This window comes from Octopus sinensis, linkage group LG2 (genome assembly GCF_006345805.1).
Source record: "Octopus sinensis linkage group LG2, ASM634580v1, whole genome shotgun sequence".
NCBI lineage: Eukaryota > Metazoa > Mollusca > Cephalopoda > Octopoda > Octopodidae > Octopus > Octopus sinensis.
The window spans coordinates 170966595-170986750 of record NC_042998.1 but is presented as its reverse complement, the minus strand read 5'-3'; the positions used below and the strand labels follow the sequence as shown (position 1 = coordinate 170986750).

The window sequence follows — 20156 nt, the reverse complement described above, 5'->3', positions numbered from 1 at the left end:
CAAGTTGGCATTGAAGTAAAGGTAATAGATATATTTGCTTATAAAAGTCTCAGGTTTAATAGTTTGAAATCTTCCAAGATTAACAAAGCTTTTTCCCATCACATTTAGTTGATCACAATGAGTAATACCTTTAATAAGTAAAGGGTGACCTTGCTTTCAGCTTTAGTTCATAAAAGAAAAGGAGCTTTTGGATTCACTGCTAAGAACATGTTGATCAAAAGGGAAGTATGGTAACTCTAGATGTGAGAAGAAAATATGACATACTTTAAAATGGTACTCTTTTAAATGAAGTATATATCTCTCATAAAAGGAATGTGGTCTTTAGTTAATTGTGGTAGAGAACATAATTTTACAACCTCTGGACCCTATACATTCTCCACTCAGTTTGCCAACAATTACAGGAAATACTGGGTGCATATTGTGGTACCAGCACTAGAAAGATAATCTCATTCACCCATCATTTTTAAGGAAGACAAGCAATCGGTTTGCATCAGTATAGGAAGAGTGATGTGATGTAGAGAGTATTTTGAACTCGAACATGAAACCAGAAAGAGCAGTGACACCAGCATCAAGTTTGAAAATGGATGAGAGTTGCAAGTGCTGAGAGTACACAGTAACCTAGAGCATGTACATTTGCTCAAGTGACCAAAGAGGGAGATTAGAAAAGAGATCAATGACATCAGAAGGGCCTTGATGACTAGGTGGAAGAAAGAAAGTAGTAGTATGATGTAAGGGACAGGATTATTTAGTACAGCAAAAGTGGACAAAATTATGGGAAGGTGACAGAGTAAGATAAAGACTAGAGACTGACTGGTAACAGCAGAGGTGGACAAAAGTAAGGGTTGGTGACGAGATAAGATAAATGTTAGGTGGGTGATAGCAGGTAATAGAAGTGACCTTAGGAGAGGGTGAGGAGAGTGTGAGTACAGATTATAAAGTAGATGCACTAGAGAGAAGGAATTGTAGAGGATAGCCCAGTATAGTCTCTTATACATTGATCTAGTAGTTTGGTAAGGTCTGACCAAAGCAGTCTCTGATACATAGGCTTAGTAAAGAGTGGGACAGTCACAGGAATGAAATAGAGCAATGAGTGGAGAGTGAGCAACAAGAACAGAGGGGAATCAATGGATTCAAAAGGTTTAAGCAGCAAAATGAATGTTGTGTGTTTAGCAGTGTGCAAAATATCTCAGCTTCCAAACATTACTCTAGTGTCATGGTACATTTCACCATAGGTGGTCGAGTGTTCTGCAGCACTGCATATTGCTAATCAGTACATATAAAGAGGAAGATGCTTCTATGCTTACTTTTTCACACAAGTGATTTTAGTGATAAATATAGAGGAACAGATATAGTCAGAGGTATCCGAGTAGCTCTCTTTCTTATGTAGTGAGCTGAGTGTGGTTTCAAAGTTCACACATCATAAGGTTTTAAAATCTTGAATGTAGCCAGAGACAGGATAAATATCTAAGGAGACAGAGAGGCTGAAAGGTCCCAGAAGAAAAGTTTGAAATAACTTTTTTTTATTAAAAGAGTACAAGACAAATGTTTCAGATACTGACAGGAGCAATGAGATTGGCAGGTATCAGTTGTAAGAGTTGGGAGGTGAATTTGAAATAAAATTGTCAACATTTGTCAGTATTATTTGATACAAACTACAAAAGTTGATAAATGGGAGAAAGTAAGTTTATCATAAAGCAAGGTAAATGCATTGACTTAGATACCAACATGTACAATCTTCCATTATTTCATATAATGCTTTTTTTCAGGTTGTGACAAAGATCAGAAAGTTGTCATCTGAAATTTTCCAAGTATTGAAGACATTGGTCTATGTCAGTGCCACTCAAAGTGGTGGTCTGCAGACTGGTGCTGGTCCGTGAGCCACCAGCTGCCAGTATGCAGCAAGTTTCCAGAAAAGAAAGAAACATTATAAAATGCTTATGTAATATTGTATTATTTGTTTACAAATTATCAACTTTTATTATATTCATTATATATACTGTTTCCAGTATATTACTAAGAAATATTACTGATCCCTGGCACATTGGAAAAAAAAAACTGCCGGTACGCCACATCAAATAGTTTGAGAAGCACTGGTCTGTGTAACAACTATCTGAGTATATTATTTCAAGCTATGTTCCTCAATCTTTTTACTTTCACAGAACCCTTGAAATACATTCCATGTCTTGAGAAATTCCTACATAAAACTCTTGATATATCTTTATTAATCTTCCTCTTTCGAGAAATTAAATTCCATTAGAGATTAAGCAAATCATAAAACTGTCTTTAAAAGTTTTGAAAATGCCAAATCCATCAAATGCCACAAAAAGGGTTAAAGAGATTTCAACTTAACCAGGGCTATGTTTACATCAAATTCTTCTTCAATTCTTTATGAAGGAGTCATTTTTCTTTTGTAAAGTTGTCCTACAGCCTGTAATTGCCAGGATTTTCCCAACGTGTATAAGAAAATTATGAATATAGAATATAGAAGTAAACACAAAAATGACTCAAATTGCTTTTGTATGTAATTAGCTGATTTATCACTACTTCTTGTGAAACACTGAGCAACATCTCATAGAATCCTAGGGCTGGGAAACATTGATCTATAAAGTAAATATTCACTCAGTGAATGTTTATCACATCACTTACTTGAATTTTTCCAAACAAAATAGTTTTCTTCCCTCATTGGCTGTAATACCTTTTCTGTAAATAGCTGTTCAATTAATTGGATGGGGCTTCGGTGTGGTCAATTGGCATGTTAGAAATGGCAGCCAAATTTTTCCAACTTAAAACTTACCAGCTCAAATAAGGGAAGTATACATTAGGTATTGTAGTCAAGCACTCTTGAAAAAGACAGGATGCTTAAAGGTCTACAACAACAACATAGTTCATAAGATGTCACTAACATCCTTCACTCACTTCTCTATTAATCTGACCCCAATGGAAAGCAAATATATTCCACTCATACTGTCTCAAATCCAAAGGTTCAAATAAATAAAAATCAACTGATGAAATAGAAGATTAAGCTCAATACATTTAATTAATATAATTCTCTGGTAACACCAAGAAAGTTAGATATTTTGAGACTGCCTATATCGTAATTTTATAAAAGAAGTAACAGGGTTTTAATTAAAACTAAATTGTGTTTCATAGTTTAATTCTGAGAAATTTTTTTTTCATCTTTAGATTCTTTAAAAGCTGATCTGACAGATTTAGCAGCTCAAGAAGATGGTCATGCTGTTATAATACCTACTCATGAATCTCTAAAGGTGAAAACATTGCAAGAACATGATACACCAAGCTGTGAAGAACCAATAGTATCAAAGAAACAAAATTCTACCACAAATACTGGCAGGTATTCTAAAAATGAGAAAATGGACTCTAAGAGCCATGAATCAAACAAATTTCTTCTTCGGCATGTTAAACAGGAACCTTTCAGTAAATCCCAAGAGCTCATCCCAGATAAAATTAGGAATTCTAGAAGAAGCAATATTGAAAACAAATTGAGGTCAAAATCTTATGATAGGATTCCATCAAAGGATTCTTCTAACAAGTTTTCTAACCAAGTCAAAGCATCAAATAATTCTAGTACTGGGGAAAATGAAGAACACAAGAGTGCTGATAAACTAACCGCAACTGAAGTTCTTCATCAAATGGCAGAACTTTCTAATTCACAATCTGATTTGCCAGTGCATTCTTGGAGAGAAGATGAAAAATACCATTCACAGAAATGGCTTAAAAGCCATATATCCGTCAGTGATAAGATAAAACAACTTGAATCAAACACTCAAACGGACAAGAAAGGTATGTTTACACATTCAATCCAAAGTGTTTTTAGTGAACTAATTCTTACAAAAAGAATGTTTGTATGACCATATGTTCTAGATATTGTATTGAAAAGAAAATACAAATTCAAAAACATGAAGGGTAAAATAAAAACTTAGTAGAATCCTGTTGACATAGTTCAAGAGATACATTCCAGCTAATTCAAGTAACCTCTAATTGAATTCAATATCATCATCATCATCGTCGATACCACCATCGTCACTACCTCTATCACCACCACATCTGGAATAATGTTTTATGGCCTAAACACACACCAAGTTAAATGGTACTGCAAGGTCTGGAGACACCTCTTCAACTTCTTTGAAAATTTCCACCATTCTGATACAAGCTCAATTGTCATGACTTTATCTTGCTGTGGAACACATTGTATAAGAAGGACAGAGTGAGTCTAATGTGTGTACAGTTCTTTCGCACTTTAAAGAAAATGTACACTAGTGTAGCATTTGGGTCTAGTAAGACAGCGTGATACATAACTGACAGAACCCCATCCCAACTAAGAGTTAAATTATCAAGTTAAGTTAGCTTGGATATTCTACACATTTGCAATAATAAAATACTACCACTTCCAAAGTTTCAGATGTGCAGAACATGTTGTAAATGAAGGAACAGTTATGGTTTTCTGCTCACCACCACCATCACATCCACATTGGATCTTTTGTCAAGTTGTTGCATAGTCAGTCAAGGTCTTCAATGGTTGCTGATGGATGAAACTTTTTGGAGTCACAGGCAGAGTGGAACTTTAATTACTGCAGTGGAGAAATCACACATTAGTGACAATGAAATTCTACCACTTCTGTAGTTTCAGAAACACAGAAAGTGTTAGTTTGGACAAGAGTAGTTGTGATTCTCTATTTCTGTGAATAGGTGCATCCCTTGTTTGATGTGCTGTTGCATGGTTGAAATCATTGTTTTGTGATCGCCAAATGGACAAACATGTTAACTTTAGGCAACTTGTTTTTGTTTTCTTTTTTTCTTTCTCTTTCTTCTTTTATTAATTTTCTACTTTTTTAGCAGTTGTTAGGTCATTGCTAAATTGATGGATAAATTATTTTATAAATATATATGTATATATATACTATATATGTGCATGCGTGTGTGTGTTGAGAGAGAGAGAGAGAGAGAGAAACAACCATTACTTTGTTACATAATATTACATGATGTAATTAAATTTTTACCGCTGTTTCAGTGTTTGCATGTATGTATGTATGTATGTGCATAAAGTCTCATGCTAACATAAGAAAAAAATGGTTGACAAATTACTTGTTTATATATTTCAGAAATAGTTCCACCAGTGCCACCACCTCTTCCTAACTTTGTAATGAGTACATCTCAAAGCAAACTGAAGAATAAACGGCTACACTGGCAGAAAATTGAAGGAGAACCAAATGAAAATACTATTTGGTATAAGGTTAGCATCTTTGCAGCAAACTATTTTTGAATGAATGATTTACTCAGTGATTACAGTTCCCTGCTTGGATATTGGGAGATGAAGTGAGAGTAGATATTTTGTTTTTTCTGTACATTAGTGCAGGAAAAGAAGGCCCATGGCCTTTGTTGATCCTCACAGATTTTTCTATTAACTGCATCAACCTCACAGGTGAGATCACTGCAGTTAATGGCAAATCGCGAAAGGAGAGGAAATTCCAGTGCATTATGTATGAAAACAAATGAATTTCACATTAATGAGACACGGTTTCATACATGCAGAAGACGCTAAAATTTGAAGTTGTACTTTAGTGCATGTACTTTAGTGCATGTACTTTAGTGCAGCATAAACAGTGAATATATTACATCAAAGGTGAGGGAAATGCACTAAAAGATCCAGTCCAACTTGCAGGCTCTTTCCTACCAGTGACAATCTTTATCCTGATAAAAATGTTTAACCCTTTTGTTACCATATTTATTTTGAGATGCTTTGCGTTTCTTTCAATTATTTTGAATATAACAAAGAAATTGATAAAATAAGTTCATTATCATTAAGCTAGTGTTAGGAACATAAATTGTGACTAAGGTTTGGTGGAAGATTTAAATTCAAAACTTATGTAAACATGACATTTGTACTACAGAGCCAGAGGCGCTTTCAGCCGGGTTGGTATTGAAAGGGTTAAGGTGATGCAAGGGCCCTGGGCATGAAACTTTTCCACTTGTTGTTCACATAATCTTCTCTTTTCTTTTTTAGGTTAATAAAAGTGATACAGATGATATTATCCCTCTTTTGAATCTAGAAAAGAGGTTTGCACTTAAAACCAGTGAGCCAGGTAATAAGAAAAATTTATCAATAAATAAAAGTTTTTATTTGTTTTTTATATTTCATTGGTTTTTCTCTTGTTTCTTTTGTTTTGTTTATGTTTTTGGTTTGCCATGCTAAATGTCAATGATGGGATACAAACAGTCAACATTTCTTCTGGTAATCTAACACTCTATCAAAGCAACCAGTCATGATTCCATGCTGACAGAGTAAGAAGACACTTTTTTTTTAAACAATGCCATTTAAATAAGAAGTTTCTTTTTTTAGAGAAAAGTAAAGTTGTAAAGAAGAAAATCGTATCCATCTTGGATTCAAGAAAATCATACAACATTTGTAAGTAAAACATATCTATATTAATTCAATTTACTAATTATCTGAATATAATTAATTTCACCTTTCATAACCACTGAGTACATAGAACAAATCTAACAAACATATCTCATAAATTGTTTTTGTAATAAATTTTTGAAATTGTAAAGAGACTTTATGGATACCGTGTATATATACAGTATATATTTGATATATTTCTTTCAGCCATTCTACTTGGACATTTGAAATTACCAAGTTCCAGCATAAAAGCAGCAATATTGTCAGTTGATGATAAGCTCCTAACTTATGAATTCTTGCGCCAACTGTTAGTGTACTGTCCAAGCAAATCAGAGGTAACAAAAACAGACAAACCTAGAATATTTTTTCAGATTTTCTCTCTTATATTCCAAAAGTAAATACTGAATAAACATTGAAAAATTATTATGAACATGTTTTTTTAATTTTTCTAAATTCCATGTAGCAAGAAGAATTTAAAAACTATAATGGAAAGATCGGAGACTTAAACCAAGCTGACCAAGTAACTTGTGAAGTAAGGATTCTTCTCTTTGATTTCCGATTTGTTTTGCTTTGGCAGCAGCATGGCAAAGGGGTAGAGTCTTGATTATTGTTACATGTTCTTTTTTTATCTTTTCAAGACAAAGAGTAAGAGAGAGAGAATAAGAGAAGGAAAGAGTGTAACTCCTGGAAAGTGAATGAGCATTTTTGTGAGAGAAAGAAAAAGAAAAAGAGAGACAGAGAGTAAGAGAGTAGGTGTGTGTGTGTGTGTGTGTGTGTGTGTGGTGTGTGTGTGTGTGTGTGTGTGTGTGTGTGTGTGTGCACCTATGTAAGAGCATGTAAACACACACACACATACATACAATCATTATAAGAAATAATGGTTTCTCCCACTGATCCAAGGATACAGATATGTAGAGAAGTGGGTGAGCTAATCATCATCATCATTTAACGTCCACTTTCCATGCTAGCATGGGTTGGACGATTTGACTGAGGTCTGGCAAACCAGACTCCAATCTGATCTGGCAGAGTTTCCACAGCTGGATGCCCTTCCTAACGCCAACCACTCCGAGAGTGTAGTGGGTGCTTTTACGTGCCACCGGCACAGTACATAACAAATGCTTATTGATTCTGTGAGTAAAGAAAATCAAAGTTGGCTCCAGCCAGATTTGATTTCAGAATATAGGGGTATGTAACTAAATACTACAATGCTTTTAATTCATCATATGAAGCAACTGTATCACTCCTCTACCTTAAAATGATTGATATTTAGTAAGAAATAGTTACACTTGTACTTCTATCTTGATTATTCAACATAGGGCAAATTAAAGACAAGCCTCACTCTTGAAAGGATTTCAATTTATCCCAGGTTATATTTTTCTTGAATTTCTTGTTAACATCCTCCATAGTTAAGGGAAATATCTCATGAGGTAATAATTGTTCTGCCCAGAAATATGCTGATGTATACACTTACCTCATGAAAAAAATAAGACTAAAATTTGATCAAGTTTAAAATCTTAGTCTTCCATGATAACAACAGAATACATTTTACTTGTCTCTGACTTAAGAGTATAAACAGGTCTTCAAAAGGAAAGTTACAAACAATAAACTAACATTTTTTATCCAGGGTGATATTATTCTAATTCTTAGCATATCACACAAAATGCTTAACAGCATTTCTTCTAGCTCTTTATGTTCTGAGTTCAAATCCTGCTGGGGTCAAATTTGCCTTTCGTCCTTTCAGTGTCAATAAAGTATCATTTAAGTACTGGAGTCAGTAATACTGACTAACACACTTCTCCTAAAGTCGCTGTCCTTGTACCAAAGTTTGAAACAATTATAATAATGAGCCTATTGTATACAGTGCTCAGGTGCACTACAACTTATCAGCAAAGTGTAAAAGAGAAGCAAGAAAGACAGCAATGATAGCCAAAAGTTCCTGCATAGTACACAGAATATATAATATATAAGGAAATTATTGTGTACAGTGCTCAGGTGCACCACAACTTGTCAGAAAGTACGTATAAAGTATATGCAGTAATGTACAAATGTCTGGAAAGCGAACAATGTATGAGTTAGATACATGCTTGTGTGTATGGGGAGAGAAAATCAGGTATAGTGTTGACGAATCTCAGAGAGCATGGAAGTTTTGAAGGATGCAGTGCTCCGACAACTAACAACTGATGCCGAATGAAACACAATAAAATGAAACGCAATAAAACAGAAAAGTGGAGAGTAAAAGAACCATAAAGTAGAAATGGGGTATAGGTACTGCTATGCACACACACACACACACATCTAGGGGAGAGTTACTTAACTGATGAGTACTCAGTCACTAACTCAGCCTCTGACCTACAGGCATTCTGTCTCCTCTTTGTCTTTTCTATCACTACAGTTATGGTTTCCCTTCCTTAGAACTGACTGATCTCATACATCCACCACTCAGGCTCTCCCAATCCACTCATTTATCCAACTGTCATCACCTTTGTTGCATCCAAACTCTAACCCCATCAACCTTGCACTAACCAGTATACCTAGTTATTTCTCTCAAGAACTTTGGCCCTCCCTGCCTACATCTTTCCAGTAGGTGTTAACCAGCAGAAATTTAAACCAAAAATTGATGATGTCAGGCTCACCAGTCCTGTTGGGCCTTCAAAACATCACAAGCACCTCCCCTTCCTCCAAACTCAGCAAATGGAAAAGTTACCCAACTTGATGTCATTTAAATTAAACCAAATTCAGTTATTTTCCTTTGCTTTTGTTGTGTTACCATTAAAACAAAAAATAGGTTGAATTAATTTGTTTTTGTTGGAGCAAATTACAGTTGGCTGTACTTACTATTATTAATCACTCTAATGGAAAGAATGAAATCAGCTGTCACACAGGCAGACTTCACTCATATGTACTTCTATTATGACTCAAACCATTTTCCAAATTTGAGTTCAGCCCTGCAAATCAACTAAGCATTTATTAACCATGTGCCATATCTGTTATTTGCAAAGGTAATTGGGATCTATCATGTACCCACTTACAGGTGGATGGACTGGATTAACAAGACTTGTCTTGACTATTGATACATCAAAGTGTTCGTCATCATCATCATCATTTAACATCCATTTTCCATGCATGCATGCATGAGTAGGGTGGTTGACAGGAGCCAGCCAGGTATAAAAACTACCCTGGGCTACTGTGTCTGATTCGGCAGGGTTTTTGTGGTTGGATACCCTTCCCAACATCAACCACTCTGCAGAGTGGACTCGGTGCTTTTTACATGGCACTAGCACAGGCAGGGTTAGTTTTGGCATGGTTTTTACTGCTGGATACCCTTCCAAATGCCAACCACTTTACAGTGTAGACTGGATGCTTTTTACTTGGCACCACCACTGGCAGGGTCACCAAGTAACTCATAAGTCAAGGGATTATGAGGGGGGCATTTGAGGAGGGGAACTTGTGTCAGAGGATGAAAGGTTAGAGTGTGACAAAGAGACAGAGGCAGAAACAGGTGTTTTGTTATTAAAGAGGGGATATTGGAGGGGGTGACCCAGTATCAGATGAAAGATTAGTGTGACAGAGAAATAGAGAAGTAGAAATAGGTGTCTTGCTATAGAGGAGGTACATGGTCACCCAGTAAGAGAGAGAGAGGGAGGGAGAGGAAGGGAGAGAGATACACGAAAGAGGACAGAAACAGATGTGCTAATGTAAAGGAGATACTTGGTTACCTAGTCAGAGGGAAAACAAGAGGAGAGAGAGAATGACCAAGAATGAGGGCAGAAATAGGTTATTGCTGTAGAGGAGATATATGGTTACCCAGCCAGAGGGAAGAGCAAAGGAAAGAGAGAGAAAGTAGGAAACAGCAGCAGTGTAAGAGAGAGCAGGAGATAGATGGTGAAGTTCCAGGGTATATTCACAATTAACAAGGATCAGAGGTAGATGTGATGGTAGAGTAAAGAAGAGGACAGTACAAAGGTTGCAATATACATGGTCAGGTGTTGTCAATAAGGCACAAGTAAGGAGTGGGGGGGTTGCAGTAACTGGTGAAAACCTGGGCAGAATGGTGGAGGTGAAGCAGTGAGCAGTGAGGGCATTGGAAGACAATAGATGTAGTTTGGTTTCTTGGGGTAGAGTGTGTAAAAAGTTTGTTGTTACAAGTGGATGAGAAACAACTCTTCTAGCACTGTTTCATTGACATGGCCGTGTCTTCTCTAGTACCTCATATTGCCAAACATCTTGGTCCATTGTCATTTGCTCCATGAGCCCCAACATCCTAAGATCAGGCCTCATCACTCCATCCCATGTCTTCTTGTGTCAAAGTGTTAGATATAATAAAATATAAACCAACAACTCCGATAGTCAGGCCATCAATATCTCACCCAGGAGTGAAACAACAGCCAAAATAAGGTTTGTATACATGACCACATAGCCTGTAATCCAGCCAATAAATATCTTTTTCTGTATTTCAGCTGATAAAAATCCCAAGCTATGAAGACCGACTCAAAGTGTTGTTGTTCCGTGCTGATTTCAAAGAAAGAATCACTAAATTAAATTCGGTGAATACAATATTTGCATAAAGTTTGATCTAAATACTGTTTTTGCCTTCTTTTAGAATAATAAGATTAATTCTATATTAGAATACATTTCTAGTTTTACCTAGAATATTATTGATATAGATCTCATTCAACTATAGTTTATAAACACAAAATTCTTTCAAAACTAAGCTAGAAATTATTACCATTTAATGTCCACTTTTCCATTCTTGCATGGGCCAGATGAATTTGTTCAGGCAGATTTTCTATGACTAGGTACCTTTCTTGTTACCAACCCTCACCTGTTGCCAAGCAAAGTAATACTCCTCCATGGCCAGATATGTTCTCACAGAAAATTGGAAATGAGTGACCTTGTTTGTATGAAAATGACAATCGTATACAACTCTCAAGGCAAGGAGACATAATAAACACACTCACATGCACACATATGCACATACATATGCATGTATATTATATGTATACATTACACGCATACCTATAATGTGCTTCTTTCAGTTTCTGTCTGCCAAATCCACTCACAAGGCTTTGGGAGAAGACATTTGCTCAAGGTGCCATGGAGTGGGACTGAACCAATAGCCATGGAGTTGAGAAGCAAACTTTTTACCACATAGCTACACCTGCACCTTGAAATATCTTCCTATTTTTATTTTTTATCTTTTCCTTGTTTTAGTCATTGAACTGTGATCAGGCTGGAGCACCGCTTCGAAGAATTTGGTCAAACAAATCTACCAGTTTACTTATTTTTTAAAGTCTCTTACTTGTTCTAATGATCTCTTTTGCTGAACCATCAAGTTAGAGTGATGTAGAAAAAAAACAACATAAATTGTCAAATTTGGAGGGTCAAATATAAACCAATATAATACACACACACACACACATGTATATATGTATGTATGTGTGCGTGTATGTATGTATGTATGTATGTATGTATGTATGTATGTATATGTATGTGTGTGTGTATGTATGTATGTATGTATATGTATGTGTGTATGTATGTATGTATGTATGTATGTATGTATGTATGTATGTATGTATGTATGTGTGCATGTGTGTGTGTATACACACACCCATATATATAGGCAAATTGAAAATAAAAATAAAAGCAACAAAAGTCAAAAGAACATACATAGTAAATATATTTGGTTGATGCTCAGTTTAACCCTTTCATCGCCAACTCGGCTGAAACCAGCTCTGGCTCTGAGTACAAATGTCCTGTTTTCATAAATTTTGAATTAAAATCTTCCACCAAAGCTTAGTCACAATTTATGTTCCTAACACTAGCTGAATGATAACTAAGCTATTTTACTAAATTCTCAAAAGAAACTCAACCACTTTGCTTCTGTGAGGCCCAACATTCAAAAGACGTTCTTTACATCCCACCAGCACAGGTGCACTTGGCTCGATGCATCCTCTGAAGCACAGCAAATCACCAAATGTCTTGGTCACTAGACATTGCCTCTGTGAGGCTCAAAGTTCAAAGATCATGCTTCACTACCTTGTCCCATGCCTTCCTGGGTCTATCTCTAACTGGCAACAGGTTCCCCACTCCTGGCATGGTAGTTTCCATAATCAGTTGTTGTTGCTGCTGTTGCAGTTGTTGTTATAATATTTTGCTGTTTCATTTGTAGATTATCCACAACATCATGACAGCTTCAGTAGAACTAAGGAAAAGCAATCTTTTAGTAAATGTTTTACAGGTAAGCATCATGTTTTAATGTCACACAACACAGTCATTAAAAAATGACTTCAAATTTGAACAGATACTAACCTTATAAGTAAGTCATAATTACACCCACCCCGAATACACACAAAACTACCGCTCACATATTTGTGACAGAATAAAGATTCTAGACCATGTCCTTCTATACATATTATTGACAAGGTTTTCTTACAGTTGGCTGCCCTTCTTATTGCTAACCTTTACCTGTTTTCAGGCAAGGGACCTTTTTCCCTGTGTCTTCACAAACACAAAACTGGCAGACAATTTGTTGACAAGGAAAAACAATAAATGTCACTGTTTGTAGTTCAATGCTTTTCCTGTAAAGCAAGGAATCAAAACATTCACACACACATGCATATATCATCATGAGCATCATTGTTTAACATCCATATTCCATGCTGGCATAGGTGCGATGCTTTGACAAGATTTGATGGATTCAAAGATTGTATTCTATTCAAATGTTTGCCTTTACATGGTTTCTCTGATTGAATGCCATTCCTAATGCCAACCACTTTACATCATGTACTGGGTGCCTTTTTTCATGGCACCAGCACTTGTGAGGTTGTCATGTCCTCAGCAAAACTAAGATTTTCTTCAACTGGGTGGGATTACAGTAGAGATGAAGGCAGCATTTTACTATGGGATGAGAGATTAAATACTGAAAGAGGGGATTTTAACAGAGCAGGTTTCTTGCTGTAGAGATAACTACATGGCTATTCACCCTTTGAAAGAGAGGGTGGGATGGCCAAGAAAGAGCTGGAAAAATATAAAAATAGAGGTGCTGCAGTTTCAAAGTATTCCCTCAAGATACAAGATGAGTAGAAGTGAGTTGGGACAGGAGAACAGAAAATGTGTGAATTGAGGTTGTAAAAATGTATGGGAGAGTAAGAGATGGTTAGAGATAAGGAATGGGTTACAGGATGAATATAATGAAGAACAAGTGTTGAAGGCTGATAAGTAAGGGTGGTCTATATACTGAGGTCCACTTTGCCTCCCATCCTTCAGAGGTCAATAAAATAAGTACTAATCAATAAAACAAATAGTGAGATTCTAATAACCAAGTAAAACCTCTAATGAGGATATTATTATTACAACTGATAGGAAAATATTATGTGTAGTTAATTGTAATTATTTCTGTTTTAATGTAACTATCTGTTGTTGAAATCTTCTGATTCTTCTACACTGAAACCAGTAAAGAATATTCTCGATGAAATTGTTCTTTATTTTTACCCCTAAAATTGTAGGCCAATTGAATGACCCACTTGTCTTGTAAGGATTAAGTTAAAATCTAAAAAAGATAAGATTAGCAATCCAAAAGATATTTTTCCACCAGTATTTCTTTCTTATTTCACTTTCATACACAATTTTATAAAAACTCGTTACATTTCTCTCTTCAGATGATCCTTGCTATAGGGAACTTCCTTAATGAAGGAAATAGCAGAATTTCAAATGCTGCAGGCTTTCGGATAAATTTTTTGACTCAGGTAAACATAACTTAAGTATTTTATTATACCCATGCTATATCAATAAAAAATAATTGAAACAGCGGAGTGACAAGCTAAAGGAATTGCTGTAATCAGTTGCATCCTTTGTGGTTTGGGGTCTGTTTTTCATCTTTCCATGACAGTAAAACAATATCTATAATATACTGGAGTTGATTTGTTGACTGAACTCTGCTGTAGCAACAACAAACTACATTGGATGACAGTAGGTCATCTGTGAAATAAGTAGAAAGACATTTCTTTTAGAATACCTAAATGTTTAAGTTTACGTGATGCATATTGTGAAACTATACAGGTATACAACTGCGATGTATATTGTAAAACTGCATAGTTTTACATTATACAGAGGTTAAATTGATTGAATCTACTTCTTTTTTCCTGTATCTGCTTCCAAAAAGAAACTTTCTGTGCCTTAATCCATAATTTTCAAAATTTCACACTGAAAATTACCCATATTATTCTACCAAGTTATATACCCCCATCAGTCCAAAAGAACCAGGAAAGGCTATGAGTACTGAACTTCCCCCTCAAACTTTTGATGAAATTACAGAGTGTAAACCATCTTAAAGAAAAGACTTAGTGCATAATTTCAATAAAATTTCTAATATTGTTGATTGACAAATCCAATAGATTTAATTTTGGGGTTATTTTTTTTGGTGGGGAGGGAGTTTTGTTTTGTTTTTTGATGAGATAATCAATAGAGAAAAATCTGCCTACACCTTTTCAAAACATCTCCAAGAGTGATGACAGAAAAGAGGGAAAGAAAACTCTTCTAATTTCAGAGAATTGTTCTTTATACTTAGAACAGAAAGGTCTCTGCTAAAGACCCCCAAAAAGCAGACAATGGTGTTCAGTTCACCATCTATATGAGAAGACATGTTACCAAGTAAAAGCCATAATTATGCTGATGAAAGAGTAAAAGAAATTTTGTCCAATATTTCATCTATATAAGGTTCTAGTCAGAAATAGAAATACCATGGAGAATGAAACTGTAATAGTTACTGGACCTCAGATCAGCCGTGGTCAAACAGACTTATAATCAAATGTGTTCCAGCTATAATCATTCTGTTTTCCTTTTTTCAGAGTGGATTTAGAATTACATTATTAAATATGATCATCCTTTTTAAGAAGGTAGGATGTGATATGAAAGAAACTTGGTTGCTATTTCTAAAATCTTGAGTGACTATTTTGAGGCTCCCTTGTGCAGACAACTGTGATCAATTAGTTATAGTTTCACTGTAATATGTCTATAAATGGCTAGAAACTAATGTGGCCAATATCTTTTAATAAAATTTCTATTATTTGTTCACTGGAGATTTTTTACATGGTCTCTCAACCTACTAGATATAGCAGACAAATCTCATTCAAACCACACTACAGTCTAGAAAGAGAGAGGGCATTAAATAATTTAATCCTAGTCAATCTTAAATAGGACAGTCCAGATTAGAGAATACATTTAATCATAGGTCATACCACTGATTGCTAACCTAGGGCTAAGCAAGAACAACAGTATTCTAAACACAGCTTTTTATATTAAATTAACATTTCATAATTAATTATCTTATTTTACACTCAACAAACTATTTTTGCATTTACCATTATCATTTATTTCTTTGTAGATTGATGATACAAAAGATATAGAAAATAAGACATCACTTCTACATTCTTTAACAGATGCCATTAACAAGAAATTTCCAAATAGTGACTTACGTTCTGAACTATTAGCAGTAGTAGAATGTGCAAATGGTAAGAAACATCAGATGGCACTGAATGTGAATGTTTTTCATCCAAATTCATGATTCATCACTCTATATCAGTGCTTCTCAAACATTTTAAACTTTTATTCCCTTTTCTTTTACTAACAGCCTTTCAAAATCCCTTTGCTGCAATGCAAAAAAGTTAAATATACCCCAAAAATTGCTACCAACAGGTTGGTTACATTTAAAAGGTCAACTCATGCACTCAAGTTATTCCATCAATACAATATGGAATGTCAAAACATTTTGACTGTCCATTTTACATGACGATTCAAAGAGAATAAAACTGAAAATATTTTTGAAAATTAGGGCAATTAAAAGACGCATCTAATCATTCCTACTACAACTGATGATATAAGACTTTTCATTAGTATCCCAAGGGAGAGTACTGTTTATTTTGAGAAACCCAGTTTTCTATAAGCTAGTGAAATGCTTGAATCAATGGGTAAGATTTAACCATGGTACTTACTTGGTATACAGGACAAATGAATTTCTGAGATATAAGGACAACTTCCTGAAGCTGGTAGTTTTCCACTCTAACTATTGAGTTCCTTGTAACTTAATTTCATGTAGTGAGTATATAATTTTGTTTACATTAACCTTTAAAGTAAGGTAAGATACAGGATTTCCTATAAATAATATTCATCACAGATTATCATATTTTTTGAATGATAGCCATGCTAGAATAAGAATAGCCTGGGCAAAGTTCAGAGAGCTCTTACTTCTGCTGGTGACAAAGGGCCTCTCACTCAGAGTAAAAGGTAGACTGTATGACGCACGTGTACAAACAGCCATGCTACATGGCAGTGAAACATGGGCCGTGACTGCTGAGGACATGTGTAATCTCACAAGGAATGAAGCCAGTATGCCCTGATTGATGTGTATTTTTACCATCACAAAAGTGGAATACATCATCAAAGTTAAGGCAGAAGACTCTAGCATAAAAGTGGCACACTCAGAGTGATATATTCCATCAGTTAGGTGGCACATTCCATCAGGCAGGTGTAATATTTTATTAAACAAGTGCCATCCTATCAGATGTAGCACATTCCATAAAAATAGTACAAATATAAATAATCTGTCAACATGGTCAATTGAAAATTTAGAAAAATATGGATATTCCGATTATATCATAGTGTCCACTATTCTGCAATAGTATTCACTCAAACATATTTCTAATATACAAGATCACACTGTCCACTCTACTATTCTACATTACACTGTCCACTCCACAATATTACACTGTTGCTCTAAACCACTTTATATTGTCCAGCTTCCTATATATTACATTATAGTGTCGTTTCCAGTATATTACTCTATTACAGAGTAGCTCTGCTATGTACAGCATTATAGTGTCCAGTCTGTTATATGATACATCATAGTGTCCCTCATTATCATCATCGTCATCATTATTGTTTAATGTCTGTTTCCCATGCTGGCATATGTTGAATGGTTCAGCAGGAACTGACAGGTCAGAAGACTGCATCAAGGTCTAATGTCTGATTTGGCATGGTTTCTAAAGCTGGAAGCCCTTCCTAATGTCAACCACTTTACAGAGTGTATTAGGTGCCTTTTATCCCTGGCACTAGCACAAGTAACTCCTCACAAGACAAGACACTTCAATTGAGTGACGTGCAGTATTGAAATCAGTAGAAGTTTAATAGAGGAACAGGAATAAGTATCATGCTGAAGGGGAGACATATGGCTTCTCCCATCGGACAGAGAGAGGGTAAAGATGGGTGGGGAGAAGGAGAAGGAGAATGGAAGAGGGGAGGGAAAGAAGGGGAAGAGAGAGTAGGTAGGTGAGGGGGGAGGAGAGAGAGACAGACAGAGATGGTGAAGATATGCCCTCGAGGTACAAGGTAAATATAAGAGAGTAAATAAGGTTAGAGGAATAGAAAGAGTGGATGGATAGGTAAGTTAGTCAGAGTGTAAAAGGAAAGTAACAGATAATTAATGATGGGAATTGGGGTGGACACAGCGAATAGGGCACCCAATGAATGGAAGTATGGTCAATGCTGAATATCAGTTTGGGGAACGTGAAAGAAATAGGAGTGAACTAAAAAAGAGAGGAGGTGATAAGGGACAGTGAAGTGTAGGGAGATAAATGGTATCAATTATAGCACCTGAGTGAGTTATAGAGGTAAGTGTGATAGGAACTTTTTTTTGCTGAGATGGACGGGTGACTACCCTTCTATATTTTTTCTGCTATTATGTCCATTCTGCAAAAACAACCAAATAGTACTATAATTATTATATTTTTCTATTACAGTATCCAATGCTGATATTTTCAGTGAATTGAAGGAAATACAAACTTCTTGGCAGGTAATTTACATATAGATCCATTTATTTAGTAAATGAAATTGAATAATAATATCATTGTATTAACTCTGTATTAATTCTTTTATAACATGTTGCCACTTGGTAATTGGAGATAAGGTCAGACAATTGTCATGCTGATGGCAGCTATTGGGTTAGAAACATCTGCCCACAACAATCCTCCTTTCTGCAGACAATAAGCCTGTACTTCTTTTTTGATGACATATCAACTTTGAAGAATTTGTGAGCCTTGAAATTATCTCCCTTTCTCGAAAGGAGCTGGTTTTCATTGCCATTTGGTAATTATGATACATCCTCCAGAAGTGGAGATAATTTTAGTAAATCAAGAATGTATGTTGTATGGTATTTGGTATACTTGTATTCATTTAGACTGTTCAAAGATATGCCACTGGCCACTCTGAGTTATTTATCTTAGTTCATTTTTGTTTAATATACTATACACTCTGATATGCTGTAATGAATTGTATGGGGTCTGGAACACTTTAACCATCTAGAAGGGTTGCAATGCAGACAGTAGCACAGAATGTAGTAGCAGATGGGAGTATCCTGGAGTCATGACCTGGATGCAGTTTGGCCCCCATAGAGTATAAGGAATTAAGAAGTGAAACACTTGCAGAGTTGGGGGGTGAGTGTTTCTTCTTTGAAAACCGTCTCTGCTGTTCAGCTTTCCCTAGAGTTTCTTACTACCAAAAAGCATTATTGTATTATTGTAGTCATTCTTTTTTGTTCTACAAAACTTAAAGGTTTTTTTCTTTTTCTTCTTTACTGCAGAAAACAACAGAACTCATGAAAAATATTGAACAAAATGATTCAAAAGACCCAATTCAAGATATTATGAATGTATCCTTTTGATTCATAAGAAATAACTGTTGGAATTTTTTAGATAATCTCCCAATTATTTATTGAGTTTTGATACATCGCTTAAGACTAAGAATTAATTTCTAGATTTAAGCATAAATTTCATTTTGTAATGAATGTTTGATCCTTATAATACTAAAAGTCACAGGTGTGTCCAAAACATGTTAGGCTAATAGCCAAAGAACCAGTAGTTCACTGATATTGAACTATACCCATTGTCAGTCATAGTTTGATAGGTAGGTGTAGTGCACTGATGAAAGAGAGAAAAGTATTGTATAATTATCAAATATTCTGTTAACAAACAACACTAAGTTCAAATCATTTCATCTGCATTGCTTAGAGATGACTTTGATAACTTGGACTGCATATACTGCATGAAAATAGTGACAGTGTCTTTGGTTGCACCTCAGTGATTTACAGCCACTAATAAATAAAACATTTTTTTAAAAGATTTTATCCAAATTACTGATACATTATAAATATGCACTCTGTAAAGTTGTTGATGTTAGGAAAGGTATCCAGTCATAGAAACCAACTAAAATGAAACTTTCAAACAATATGTAGTTATCTGACCCATCAAGAGGAGTGGTAAAAATCTATTTAACCCATGTTGGCATGAAAAATAAATGCAAAAGAGCAATGATAACAAGGAAAATGGCATAATACATTCTACAATGCCTAACGTAATCAATTCTAAAATACCTAATATAAGTCCAGAACACCTTAAATTTTATTTTTTATTTCTTTGCAAATCAGCAGGAAACCTAGAGTTAGACCAAGAACAAGATAGCTGACTAGTATTCATAATCTCAGTTGGTTGTGCTTGGGAAACCAGTTGGAAGGTGTAATAATGGTTGCTTCTGATAGGACCCTATGGAGAAAGTGCCTGGGGACTCTACCCCTATAATCTTCCTATGAAATGTGGGCAGAAAAAATGGATCAACTGAATTCCTCTTTTGTAAAATTTATGTCTACTCAATTCCCTTTAACAAGTTTTCCAGGGAAAGTCTATTATTAGTA

The 20156-nt window shown here is 35.2% G+C and overlaps 1 protein-coding gene across 1 annotated transcript in view; it reads left to right on the top strand.

Moving 5' to 3' along the window:
* Positions 1-20156, top strand: part of LOC115226751 (delphilin-like) — a 92820-nt gene that overhangs the window by 55801 nt on the left and 16863 nt on the right. The window contains exons 16-27 of the mRNA XM_036500417.1: positions 3184-3801; positions 5121-5251; positions 6023-6101; positions 6359-6424; positions 6626-6753; positions 6882-6950; positions 10876-10962; positions 12588-12656; positions 14077-14163; positions 15801-15927; positions 18211-18263; positions 19050-19118. Of these exons, the coding sequence (XP_036356310.1) occupies positions 3184-3801; positions 5121-5251; positions 6023-6101; positions 6359-6424; positions 6626-6753; positions 6882-6950; positions 10876-10962; positions 12588-12656; positions 14077-14163; positions 15801-15927; positions 18211-18263; positions 19050-19118 (1583 nt within the window). The remainder of the gene's footprint in view (positions 1-3183; positions 3802-5120; positions 5252-6022; positions 6102-6358; positions 6425-6625; positions 6754-6881; positions 6951-10875; positions 10963-12587; positions 12657-14076; positions 14164-15800; positions 15928-18210; positions 18264-19049; positions 19119-20156) is intronic.